This window comes from Candoia aspera, chromosome 9, assembly GCF_035149785.1.
Source record: "Candoia aspera isolate rCanAsp1 chromosome 9, rCanAsp1.hap2, whole genome shotgun sequence".
NCBI lineage: Eukaryota > Metazoa > Chordata > Lepidosauria > Squamata > Boidae > Candoia > Candoia aspera.
The window spans coordinates 24,653,841-24,667,061 of record NC_086161.1 but is presented as its reverse complement, the minus strand read 5'-3'; the positions used below and the strand labels follow the sequence as shown (position 1 = coordinate 24,667,061).

At 44.9% G+C, this 13,221-nt stretch overlaps 1 protein-coding gene across 1 annotated transcript in view; it reads left to right on the top strand.

Annotated features, from left to right (window-relative positions):
* GPAT2 (glycerol-3-phosphate acyltransferase 2, mitochondrial) overlaps positions 1-13,221 on the top strand; it is a 73,801-nt gene that overhangs the window by 41,839 nt on the left and 18,741 nt on the right. The window contains exons 12-13 of the mRNA XM_063311203.1: positions 10,496-10,566; positions 11,937-12,198. Of these exons, the coding sequence (XP_063167273.1) occupies positions 10,496-10,566; positions 11,937-12,198 (333 nt within the window). The remainder of the gene's footprint in view (positions 1-10,495; positions 10,567-11,936; positions 12,199-13,221) is intronic.

Sequence of the window (13,221 nt, the reverse complement as noted above, 5' to 3'; positions counted from 1 at the left end):
CGTAGATTCAGGCATTCCAGCATCTCATTCTGTTTTAGTGTTGCTATGACCACGTTCATGTTGTTCAGTTACATCAAATTTTTGCTCTAATGTAATAACAAGCCTCTTCTTTTTATAAATTGTACTGTTTTCCTCTGACAGAATCCTCCTTTTCTCAATTTTGCACACATGAAGATTTGTTGTTGTTGTTCAGTTGTTAAGTCGTGCCCAACTCTTCGTGACTCCATGGACCACAGCACGCCAGGCCTTCCTGTCCTTCACTGTCTCCCAGAGTTTACTCAGATTCACGTTCATTGCATCGGTGATGCTATCTCACCATCTCATCCTCTGCCGTCCCCTTCTCCTTTTGCCTTCAGTCTTTCCCAGCATCAGGGTCTTTTCCAGTGAGTCTTCTCTTCACTTTAGGTGGCCAAAGTACTTGAGCTTCAGCTTCAGTATCTGTCCTTCTAATGAATGGTCAGGGTTGATTTCCTGTAGGATTGACTGATTTGAACTCCTTGCAGTCTACGGGACTCTTAAAATTCTTCTCCAGCACCACAGTTCAAAAGCATCAATTCTTCGGCGCTCAGCCTTCCTTATGGTCCAACACTCACAGCCATACATCACTACCGGGAAAACCATAGCTTTGATTATATGGACCTTTGTCAGCAAAGTGATGTCTCTGCTTTTTAATATGCCGTCTAGGTTTGCCATAGCTTTCCTCCCAAGGAGCAAGTGTCTTTTAATTTCGTGGCTGCAGTCACCATCTGTGATGATCTTGGAGCCCAAGGAAATAAAATCTGTCACTGCTTCCATTTCTTCCCCTTCTATTTGCCAGGAAGTGATGGGGCCAGATGCCATGATCTTAGTTTTTTAATGTTGAGTTTCAAGCCAGCTTTTGCACCCTCATCAAGAAGCTCTTTAGTTCCTCTTCACTTTCTGCCATTAGGGCGCTATCATCCGCATATCTGAGGTTGTTGGTATTTCTCCCAGCAGTCTTAATTCTGGTTTGTGATTCATCCGGCCCGGTGTTTCTCATGATGTACTCTGCATATAAGTTAAATAAGCAGGGTGACAAAATACAGTCTTGTTGTACTCCTTTCCCAATTTTGAACCAGTCGGTTGTTCTATGTCCGGTTCTAACTGTTGCTTCCTGTCCCGCGTACAGGTTTCTCAGGAGACAGGTAAGGTGGTCCGGTACTCCCATCTCTTTAAGAATTTGCCACAGTTTGCTGTGATCCACACAATCAAAGGCTTTAGCATAATCAATGAAGCAGAAGTCGATGTTTTTCTGGAACTCTCTTGCTTTCTCCATGATCCAGCGAATGTTGGCAATTTGATCTCTAGTTCTTCTGCCTCTTTGAAACCCAGCTTGTACTTCTGGTAGTTCTCGGTTCACATACTGCTGAAGCCTGGCTTGTAGGATTTTGAGCATAGCCTTGCTAGCATGTGAAATGAGCACAATTGTGCGGTAGTTTGAACATCCTTCGGCATTGCCCTTCTTTGGAATTAGAACGTAAACTGACCTTTTCCAATCCTGTGGCCACTGTTGGGTTTTCCAAATTCGTTGGCATATTGAGTGCAGCACTTTAATAACAGCATCTTTTAGGATTTCAAATAGCTCAGCTGGAGTACTGTCATCTCCGCTAGCTTTGTTATTAGTAATGCTTCCTAAGGCCCACTTGACTTCACTCTCTAGGATGTCTGGCTTAAGGTCAGTGACCACACCATCATGGTTAACAGGGACATTAAGATCTTTCTCGTATAGTTCTTCCAGATATTCTTGCCACCTCTTCTTAATCTCTTCTGCTTCTGTTAGGTCCCTGCCTTTTTTGTCCTTTATCGTGCCCATCTTTGCACAAAACACTCCCTTGATATCTCCAGTTTTCTTGAAGAGATCTCTAGTCTTCCCATTCTATTGTTTTCCTCGATTTCTTTGCATTGTTCATCTAAGAAGGCCTTCTTCTCTCCTTGCTATTCTCTGGAAATCTGCATTCAGTTGGTTATATCTTTCCCTTTCTCCCTTGCTTTTCACTTTCCTTCTTTCCTCAGCTATTTGTAAAGCCTCATCAGACAGCCACTTTGCTTTCTTTCTTTTTCTTTTTGGATGGTTTTAGTTGCTGCCTCCTGTACAATGTTACGAACCTCCGTCCATAGTTCGTCAGGCACTCTGTCTATCAGATCTAGTCCCTTAAATCTATTCATCACCTCCACTGTATATTCATAAGGGATATGATTTAGGTCATACCTGAATGGTCTAGTGGTTTTCCCTGCGTTCTTCAATTTAAGCCTAAATTTTATTTTATTTTATTTTATTTATCCAATTTGTCCCCGCCCATCTCCTCCCTTCCGGGGGACTCTGGGCAGTTTACAGTAATCAATTAAAACAACAATCATACAATGAATAAAATACACAGTATAAAATTACAATAATAAATAATATAAATAAGAGTAAATAAATAAATAAATAAATTTTGCGATAAGAAGCTCATGATCTGAGCCACAGTCAGCTCCAGGTCTTGTTTTTGCTGGCTGTATACAGCTTCTTCATCTTTGGCTGCAAAGTACATAATCAATCTGATTTCAGTATTGACCATCTGGTGATGTCCATGTGTAGAGTTGTCTCTTGTGTTGTTGGAAAAGAGTGTTTGCTATGACCAGCATGTTCTCTTGACAAAACTCTATTAGCCTTTGCCCTGCTTCATTTTGTACTCCAAGGCCGAACTTGCCTGTTATTCCGGTTATTTCCTGACTTCCTACTTTAGCATTCCAATCCCCTGTGATGAAAAGGACATCTTTTTTTGGTGTTAGCTCTAGAAGGTGCTGTGGGTCTGCATAGAACCGGTCAGCTTCAGCTTCTTCAGCATCAGTGGTTGGGGCATAGACTTGGGTTACTGTGATGTTGAATGGTTTGCCTTGGATTCGAACTGAGATCATTCTGTCGTTTCTGAGGTTGTACCCCAGTACTACTTTTCCCACTCTTTTATTGACTGTGAGGGCTACTCCATTTCTTCTAAGGAATTCTTGCCCACAGTAGTAGATATAATGATCACCTGAATTAAATTCGCCCATTCCCGTCCATTGTAGTTTGCTGATTCCCAAGATGTTGATGTTCAATCTTGCCATCTCATGTTTGACCACATCCAGCTTACCTTGATTCATAGATCTTACATTCTAGGTTCCTATGCAATATTGTTCTTTACAGCATCGGACTTTCCTTCCACTTCCACTTCCAGACACACCCACAACTGAGCGTCCCTTCGGCTTTGGCCTGGCCGCTTCACTCTTTCTGGAGCTACTCATAATTGCCCTCCGCTCTTCCCCAGTAGCATATTGGACACCTTCCGACCTGAGGGGCTCATCTTCCGGCGTCATATCTCTTAGCCTTTTGATACTGTCCATGGCGTTTTCTTGGTAAGGGTACTGGAGTGGGTTGCCATTTCCTTCTCCCGTGGACCACGTTTTGTCAGAACTCTCCGCCATAACCTGTCCGTCTTGGGTGGCCCTGCATGGCATAGCTCATGGCTTCATTGAGATACACAAGCCCCTTTGCCATGACAAGGCAGTGATCCAGGAAGGGGACATGAAGATTAGCAGCATCTAAAACCCCAATCGCAATTGCGCATGTCCTAGCCTTGATTGCAGCCTCACCTTAACTGAATTTTGGGTCACATTAAACACGACCTGTATCAATTTATCAAATATTGCATTATTCAAACTTGCACTAATCACAACCTACCTGTATATGTAAACACAAGTAAAAATGTGTGTAAACACAGATAAACACGTGTGTGAACACATTCTGTATATAAACATGGATAAAAATCCTATTCAACAGAACTGTACCTTCTCAACCTAGAGTTCTCAACTCCAGCTGAAATATTCCTGGAGGTTTCACTTTCCCTAATAGATGGGTGCATGTGTTGTACCTGAATGTGTGTTCTTGTATGCTTCCTAAGAGTCATTTTCCAAACAAGAGCAGGGCCAGGTTTGCAAAAATGAATTATTAACTATGGGGTAAACTTAATTGCCTACAAAATAAAGTATCCCGTTTATAAAATTGATTCCTCCATCTGTGTACATCTACCCTTCCCTCACACATGCATGCACATATTCTGATTCTACCAGTAACAGGAAAAAATTAGACTCAGGAAGGATGGGGAGGAGATAAGAAGAAGAGGCGCTTCGCTGGGAAGGGATGGAAGAGAAAGGAAAAAACTGGATGGATACAGGATGAGAGGAAGAAGGAACTAGATAGGGAAGTAAAGAAAGGAAAGAGCACCTCTGCTTAGGCATTCCAAAAAGAATGAAATGCAAGCAGCCGTTCCAAGCTACGGCTAATCTTCAAAGGTGTTCTTACTTTTCAGTAGCTGTCGTCTTTTGCATTTCTGGTCCATTCTAGTTTTGGAGGAGGGAACACTCCAAAACCTCTTCCTATCAGTCCTTCCCTAAAAGTACTCTTCAAATAATAACCATGAAATCTAGTTCTGTCATGAGGTTCTTCCTTCACTGAGAAGATGGATGGCTGTAAGATGTGGAATGAGAGGCATTATACCCAATGGAGGTGCTGCAGATCTCAGAACATGGATGGTGTTGTGAGGATGAATTGAGAGCAGAATTCATGTTTGCTTGCTTCCTTGGGGAACATTAAAGTCGCTGTCAAACACTTTGGTGGCCGTATTTTCTACTGGGGGGTGGGAGACAGAGTCCACCCAAGAACTCTGCTAGACCAGGTTCCATATAGAAGTGCATTCTGGATCACACGGTGGCCAGTGAGATTTTACAAGTTTACAAGGAGGACAAGAAGGTGATCGTCCTGTGGTGTCCTTGGTGCTCTCTGAGCCTTGTTGTTTTCTTGCAGACGTTTCATTGCCAGGCTAGGCCACATCTTCAGTGCCAACAGGAGAGGGCCCTGCTCTCAGTTTATAGACCGTGGCTTGCCCGGCTTGTGTTGGTGGGGGTGTTGTTCTCTCCTTGGGAGTTCCTTCATTGGGCTGTTGTTTGCTGCTGGGTTGATTGCCTGAGTTAATAGTTCCTTGATTGGGGTGTATTGTGCTGTCTGATGGTTCATCTTGTGTTAATCCTAGTGTTGATTTTTGCCTATCTGGGTGTTGATTGCTGGCCAGGGAGTGTTCTGGTCTTTTGGCTTTTCTATGGTCTCTTTTGAATGGTACGTAAATGTTGTTTACCTCCATGTGTCTGCTGATGGCTGCTTTGCCTGAGCGCCAGGCTTCCAGGAATTCTCTGGCGTTTTTGGATTTGGCTTGGTTTAGGATGCTCGCCGTTTCCCAGTTGAAACTATGGTTGAGTCTGTCCATGTGTTGGGTTAGGGTTAGGTTAGAAGATCATCCTCTTCCACAGGTTTTGTGCACTGGGTGGCTTTTGTTGCTGCCTTGACTGGAGAGGTGGTGTGTGGGCATCAAAGCTAATAATGATGGATGGCATACTTCTTCATGAATTGGTCTTTTAAAGCCAACTAAACAGGTGGAAGACAGAGAACTACTTCTGAGTGGCTCTGAATCTCCCTGCATTAACTTGAAAGGCTCGTAAAAGGTTTGGAGGTTGAGACATTTCAACCTTGGGATGACTGTTCCAAGTCTACTGGAAGTGGTCCAATCTCAAAATAGGCTATTCAAAGTGTCCTGGAACTAGTCAGACTTAAAATTGGGCCATTCCAATCTTGGAACAGAGGTGGGACCAACCCAAATCAAGGTCAGGCTGCTTTTTGGTGCACTTGGAACAGCTGTTCCACAGTTAGAACTTTTTTACCTGGAAATGTTTTATTCTTAGCTTCCATGGAGAACCCCAAATTCTAGTACTGTGACAGAGGGAGAAAAACTCTATCCCAGTTTCTCAGGCCATGTATGGTTTCAGACACTGCTATTTTACCTTCCCCACCTTCTTTCTAACTAAAACGCTCCAAGCGCAGCAGTCTTCTTGTGGACAGCCAACCCAGCTATTTAATTATTTGAGTTGCTGTCTTCTGCTCTACCCTGGGAAAACACAAACATTGCCAGGCTGACCTGTATCAATGGCTTGCTCCCTAGAGAAGCACAATGGTAGTATTTTGTAGCTCACCAAACTGCTATTGAAAATACAGGTAGTCCTCACTTAACAACCATTCGTTTAGTGATGGTTTGGACTTACAACAGTGCTAGAAAAACCTACTAATGACCGGTCCTCACACTTACAACCATCACAGTGCCTCCATGGTCACGTAATCACAATTTGGGCACTTGGCAGCTGGTTCACATTTATGACTGTTGCAGTGTCCCATGGTCACGTGATCACCATTTTCAACCTTCTCTGCTGGCTTCTGGCAAGCAAAATCAGTGGGGAACTGCGTGATTCACTTAACAACCATGTGGTTCGCTTAGCGGCCACCACAAAAAGCATCATAAAATTGGGTCGGATTTGCTTAATGACTGCTTCACTTAGCAACTGAAATTCCAGTCCCAATTGTGGTTGGTAAGTGAGGACTGCCTGTAGGATTCAGGATGAAATAGAAATTTGCTTATAATATTCTCTCTGGCAAAGATAGCGTGTTACTAAAGGCTATGCAGAAAAAAAAGCGGTGATAAGAAAGTATGGAGATTCCATTGAATTCTGCTAGAAGGAACAGCCAAAAAAACTTTGTTTTCTCCTGTTGCTTATAAACATTTCAGAAAGAATAGTTGTGCTGTTAGGCAATTTCCTAAAACTAAGGAGCAGCCTGAGAATCTGATCTTTTTGTCTTTTTCTTTCTAGCCCTTTGAAGCCCCCCACCCCCAGCTTCATGCCCTTCTCTTTATGAACCCCCAATCCTGCCATTTGGACAAAAGATGGGAGGACCTCTAAGTGACCAGAGTTGGTGGACAACTGGCAGGTGTTGAAAGAGCTCAGCTTCTGAGCGGTGAACTTCCCTAAGGAGCAGTTGGCCCATTCAAGTTCCTCTCTCCTGCAAGACCACCTCTGGTGCTTGGTTTTAATCTTCCTTTGACCCATGACTTCCACTGTATCTTTGCCTGCGTGACGTAGCCCAGCTTCCCTCCACCTCTTTCTACCAATCTCCTTACTCATTATTCCATTTATAGAAGGCAGGACCAGCTGAGACTCTGTGCTTCCTTGGCTCAGGGACACGTGGAGGTCTTGGGGTAGCATGGAGCTATACTATTGTTAGGACCTAGTTCAGAGTTGATATGGCAGGAAGAATCAAGGCCAAGCAATGTCTAGATTAGCCTTAAACAGACTGGCATCTTTTGGGGCACTGTAACTCCTAGCATTCACAACCAGCCTGGCTTTCTGATCCCACCCACCCACCCTCAAGCATCAGGAGGGAACCAGGTTGGGCACGGCTGTTTCAGAGAGAAGGAAATTTTAGCTGTTCTGCTGAAGGCAAAACATAACATGAAGAAGGTTTTAAGAGCAAGAAGGTTGAAGAGAATGTACGTGCCTTATTACAATCCAGCAAGAAACCATCCTGTGCAAATGGATTTATGAGTGTGATACAGCTTCGTGTATAATGTTCCTTTCAGTGCAGTACAGCTTGTACAGAAGAGTAGAAGGTGCCCCGTGGTGGCTTACAGAAGCAGAACTCTCCTTGGCTGCCCAAAGGGAAAACTCAGTTCGTGTCCCCAGCCTAGTAGGTAAAGGTAAAGGTTTCCCTTGACGTAAAGTCCAGTCGTGTCCGACTCTAGGGGGCGGTGCTCATCTCCGTTTCTAAGCCTTGGAGCCGGCGTTGTCATAGACACTTCCGGGTCATGTGGCCAGCATGACGACTCGGAACGCCGTTACCTTCCCGCCGAAGCGGTACCTATTGATCTACTCACATTTGCATGTTTTCGAACTGCTAGGTGAGCAGGAGCTGGGACGAGCAACGGGAGCTCACCCCGCCGCGCGGTTTCGAACCGCCGACCTTCCGATCGACAGCTCAGCGGTTTAACCCGCAGCGCCACCGCGTCCCTATTTTAAACGTGCCCTATTTTTGGTCCCACAAAGCGTATTCAAGGAACATTCTGGGTGTTTATGTCCTGGCTGTTAGCTCTTGTAAAGGAATGTAGAGATGCCTTTGGGGAAGGTATGAAGAGGCCATAAGGAGGGACTTGAAGAAAAGGTTACTCGGTCCTAAGATAGGGGGAAGCATGAGAAAGAAACTCAAAATGATCCTGCCTTGATTTTGTTTAGTATAAGATGGGACAGGGAGAAACTGGGAGAGGCTTTCAAGATTGATGTCAGCCCTTTAAGGTAGGCCAGGTCAGGAAACAGGCACGGGAGGGTTTTCAAGAATGCCTTTCATTGTATTAAGGTAGAAGAACAGAATCTTGACCGCCTGCCCCAGTTTCTCTCTGTCCATCTTATACTGAGCAAGATCAAGGCAGGGTTATTTTGAGTTTCTTTCTCACACTTCCCTCTTTCTTGGGACTGAGACATCTTTTCTGCAGATCCTTAGCGGCTCTCTCATTCCTTCCTCCACATTCCAGCTTGGCTCCATGTTCCTTTGCTGCTCGTTTACTACCCTTTTAGTTCCGAGCATGATTTGAGCCAGCCTGCATGTTGATTCTCATGGTGACCTTTTGGATTTTCACTTGGACAACCAGGATCCTTTTCCAGGTTGCAGGCAAAATTACTACCGATGGTAAAAATGACAAGGGTAATTCCAGTCTCAGAAAACGGGGATGGATGAAACTCAGCATGGCAGCACTGCTTGATGCAAAGTAATGGTGCTCGCTCTTCTCAAAAAAAAAAAATTAATGCTTTCAGTAGAATTGGCTTTTCAGTAAGTGAATATAGAGTTGTAGCACAAAGGTACTTTTTTTGACTCGCTTACTGCATTCTTGGGGTACAGATGACATCATCTCTTTGGATCCATGTTGTATTTTCTTGCACCTTCCTTTTTTTTGTGTCGTTGCCAGACAAATCCCATTTAAACAAGGTAATAAGTAGGCTGACCATATTTCCTTGAGACAAAAATGGGACATTGGATGGCAAAACGGGGCAGGGCCGGGCGACGGGCTGGATTGGCAGGCAGGAACTTCTCCGGTTTTCTCGGGCTGGGAATCTTCGGATTCCTTCATTTGCGAGAGGCAAGGCTGGGCTGGAGAGTCTAGTGAACGGAGGAAAGCCATTCCTCCTCTGGCCATGCTTTTACGTTCTTTTCTTCCCGCCCTTTCAAGGCAGGAACCAGTCGGCTCGCCCAGTCGGCTCGCCTATCAGCTGATCCTGTTTTTTCCTTTTCCCGCCGGGTTGAGCTCTGCGGCTTTTTTCCCGCTGTTTCTGCTGAGCTCCCCCTCCTTCCACTCACAGTCAGACTGCATTCTGACAGGTTCGCAGGAACTTTCAAATTTTTAAGTAAGGTTTTTAAGAAAACAGGACAAAATGGACATTTATGTTAAAATGACGGGATGGTCTGGAAATGTTAAAAAAATGGGACCGTCCCATTCAAAACAGGACGTATGGTCAGCCTAGTAATAAGACTCAGAGATGATGGTGGTGGTGGTGGTGGTGATGATGATGATGATAATAATAATGAAGAAGGTACAGTTCTTCCCCTATGTCCTGTGCCTCCTAATTTCCACCTCCAAAATATTAGTTAACTTAATCAGCTACAATCCAAGCATGTCTCACTTATTTTAGGGCTGCCTTTTTTTCTAACGCTGTGTTGCTATGAGAGGAGATGAAGTTTTTGGCTGCAAACCTCAGTTCCTGGGAATCTTTGCTGGCTTCTAAATAGAGCGAATAATGCAAAGTAATGCCTGTTTTCAGACTGCTTTGCAAGATGGCTATATAACAGTCTTGACTGCCGTAATTTATGAAACGGGTAGAAATTGGGTCCCGTGGAATAAATTTCACACAGCTTCACCCGTTTCCATTATTTGAGATGGCAGTTGGGCACGCGTGCCTTCAGTGGTAGAAATAAGGGCTCCGTGACATATTTTTCGGGCCAGAGTTAAACCCCCTGATCCGATGATTGGGTGCGTTGCCCTGTTTAGCAGCCTTTTCCTAAGAGCTGGTCCAGAACAGCCCCGTCACTAACTGCAGTGGCCCCCTAGGAGAAAGATTTCCAGGGAGACCAGGCAGTTTTTACGAGAACCATCTTCTTCAGGACTCAAAACCAGCCATCACACCTGCAGTAGCTAAATGTTGTGCTGCTGCAGTGACAGTAAGGGAAAACTGGTTTAATAAGTAGGGATTTTTGCTTACTTTTCTATTTTTATCAATATTTTGTTTAGTTAGTTTAGTTAAATTTTTGAGGATATATTTTACAATATAGTATTAATATACTGGATCTACTAATGGTAAATAAATATATCATTATTGTAATAGGGATCTATAGATTATATTATAATTGTTTTAATTTACAGGTGTCTCTGTATAATTGTACTCATTTGACTTGTTTTGATTTTATTTGTTATTTTTATTAATTTTATGTTGCTGGTCAACACCAAATAAACATTATTACTATTACTAACTGCAGTGGTTTAATTCTGCTTTTCATCACGATACCCTTCACTAACTCTGCCCGCTCTAAACTGTCCAGCAGGTACGTTGTGCTCAGCCATCACGGTGGTGGAGATCCTGTCTGCACTTCTGGTTCACAAGCACCAAGAGGTAAGAATGGAAAGTACAGGGGGTGGGGGGGGGAGTTCCCACTGTCTCCCATGGTCTAGCTTAGGGTTTTAGACCCTGGAAATGTTGGGGAATGGCTTGCTCTGTAGAACCTCAAGGTGCATGATGACTTGCTGTATCTCCTGTGCTTCTCATCTCCTCCTCCCAAGGCTAAACACACTCAGTTGTCCTCAGCTCTCCTCAGAGGACTATGGATTCCTCGTTTCCTTTCTTTTCTCTTGCATCTGTGCACTCGAACCTTCCTTAAAGGGGAATACCCCAAACTGGATCAGTCCTTGAAGGAAGTCTGGCCAGTGCAGAATAGAGTGGACATTTGCCATGAGCTGACCTGGGAATTGTGTCCGCAAGATTGCCTTTTCTTAATCTACTTCTACCTGATGACTCTCCCCATCTGTATTGGAAGCCTGGAGTTTGGCCATGTAGTTAGCAGGGAGAGCGACCTGTTGCAGGCCTGGCTGTCTCTCCTGCTCTCCCAAAAAACAGCCCCTTCTTCAGCAGTGCTGTTATGCCTAAGATTCGCTGTGCTGCTGCTCCTACCCTTTCAGTCGTCCTAGCCAAATTGTGACATCTTTACTGTAAGAAAGTCATGGAAGATCTTCAGAAATAGTGTTTTGTCTTTTAATAACATCAAAGCCAACAGCATCCTAGAGAACGATCCCTCTAAGAATGATGACCGGATGTAGATCCTGTTATTGAGGGTGCGTCCCCAGTCAAAAAATAAACCTGTTAAGGAACACCACACCTGCAGTAGGTATTTTTCCAGAAGGGCCAGCGAGGGTCTGGGCTTTCTTCAAGTACAGGGAGCGTTATACCTCTCCCAGCACTCGTGTCCAGAGTGATCCAGAAAGCTGCTGATTGCACCAGACCCAGCACTTTTCTCTCCTCCGTCGTGGTGACTTCTGTCCTGACTAGCGATCCCAGAAGTAGATTAAAATCAACGGCCGAATTCTTTTGGTAGCTGTGTTGCCATTTCAGACAAGGACGACATCTACTTAAAGTGTAGTTGCTCCATATAAAGGAAACCAGAGCTGTCCGTGGGGAAGGTATGAAGAGGAGCCGTGAAGGAAGGATTGGAGAAGATATTACACAGTCCAGAGACTGAGGGGAGCATGAGAAAGAAACTCAACCCTGCTTTGGAGACCTATCCAAGAGAGAAAGAGATTCCAAAAATTCTAGGAATGCTCTTTTATTGTTGCAGGGCATATTAACAGAATCTTGAAACTTGTCCAGGCTTCCACGGGAGGGGCAGGGTGGTCCCAAGCCCATCAGGGTTTTCCCAATTAAGAGGGGAAATCGCAAGGTATCAATAATGTATTTATTTTCCTGGCTTTCTTTCCCCCTACCTCTGGCAGGGAGTTCTTTTTTCTCAACTAATGCGTGACTTTGTTTGGATCACCGAAGAGATCCTGTTGCGCAACTGTGACGTGGCGTTTTCTGGCCGGGTGCGCGATGTGGTGCTTCATGGTCTGTTCCTGCTGCGAGATTGCATTTCCCTTTATAGCCTCTCATTGGGGGATGTCTTGGTGGCTCCCAAGAAGACCGAGGCAGCCATCAGGGAGTTGAGCCAGCATAGCACGGCTCTGTTGCCTGTCTTCATCCAGGAGGCTGTTGGGGGTAAGTATACCAGTTCTCAAAGCCTACTTAGATATCTGGCTTGCTGTTGGGTTGATGGTTTCAAAGGAGTAGCAAAGAACTTTAGCTAGAACCACGCCAGAGAGACTGGCTGGATAGTTTTGTGTATGGCCAGAAGCAGTTAGCAGGAACTTTTCTCCAGGCCGCTCCACCTTCTGAGTTCTGGATTTCTCCTGTGGTTCTTTGCCTATCAGAGCCATCAGCCTTCTGTCTCCATGGCTCCCTTCCCAGCCATTTTTTCCCCCTTGGTTCTCACTCCCTATGGCCGGTCACCATCAGGCCCTGTTCTTAGCCCTTCTGACCATCTTGCCACCCCTTCAAATTGTGCTGATTGGTTTGTTTCTCCATACAAGGAGAGCTGGGGTTTGGAAGTGGCAGTCACTGGGTATGGAGGTACGGTCAGACTCTAGGCACTCCTAACCGCGGTGTTAATGTGCATTCCTCCCATTCTACACTCAGCAAAAAAGAATGTCCTCATCTACTGCCCTGGCCCTCCTGTGGCTGAACCTGACTGTGCTTCAGCCATGAGGCTAGAGGGTGATCCTGTCCTTACAGATTTCACATGGAGCCATCTCAGAGCAGCAAGCCCTGTTTCCTTTCCCCTCTTCCGGTAGGAAAACCCATCACCCGTCACTGCCATAACATGTGGTGGAGTAAGGTTGGGACACTCCGGGTGAGACTCCAAATGGTCAGAGTGATGATGGTCCTGTCCGTCCCCCTGAAGACCACTGTCAGTAAAAAATACCAGAAATGATGGTCAGTTTGGTATAAGAAGTTGGAGGATGAACTGGGAAGGAACTTATAGGCACATCGGTAGAGCTCCCTCTGCCTCACTCACACCCCTTCTGATTGTCCATCGATCAGTCAGCTGCAACTGTGTTTTTTTTAAGATGAGAATATTGATCCTCTGGAAAACGATGTTCCAGTGTGATGAATAAATCTACCCATCAACCCAGAGAGTGTTCACAGGCACACCGGCAACAGAGCTCCCTCCCACATTACACA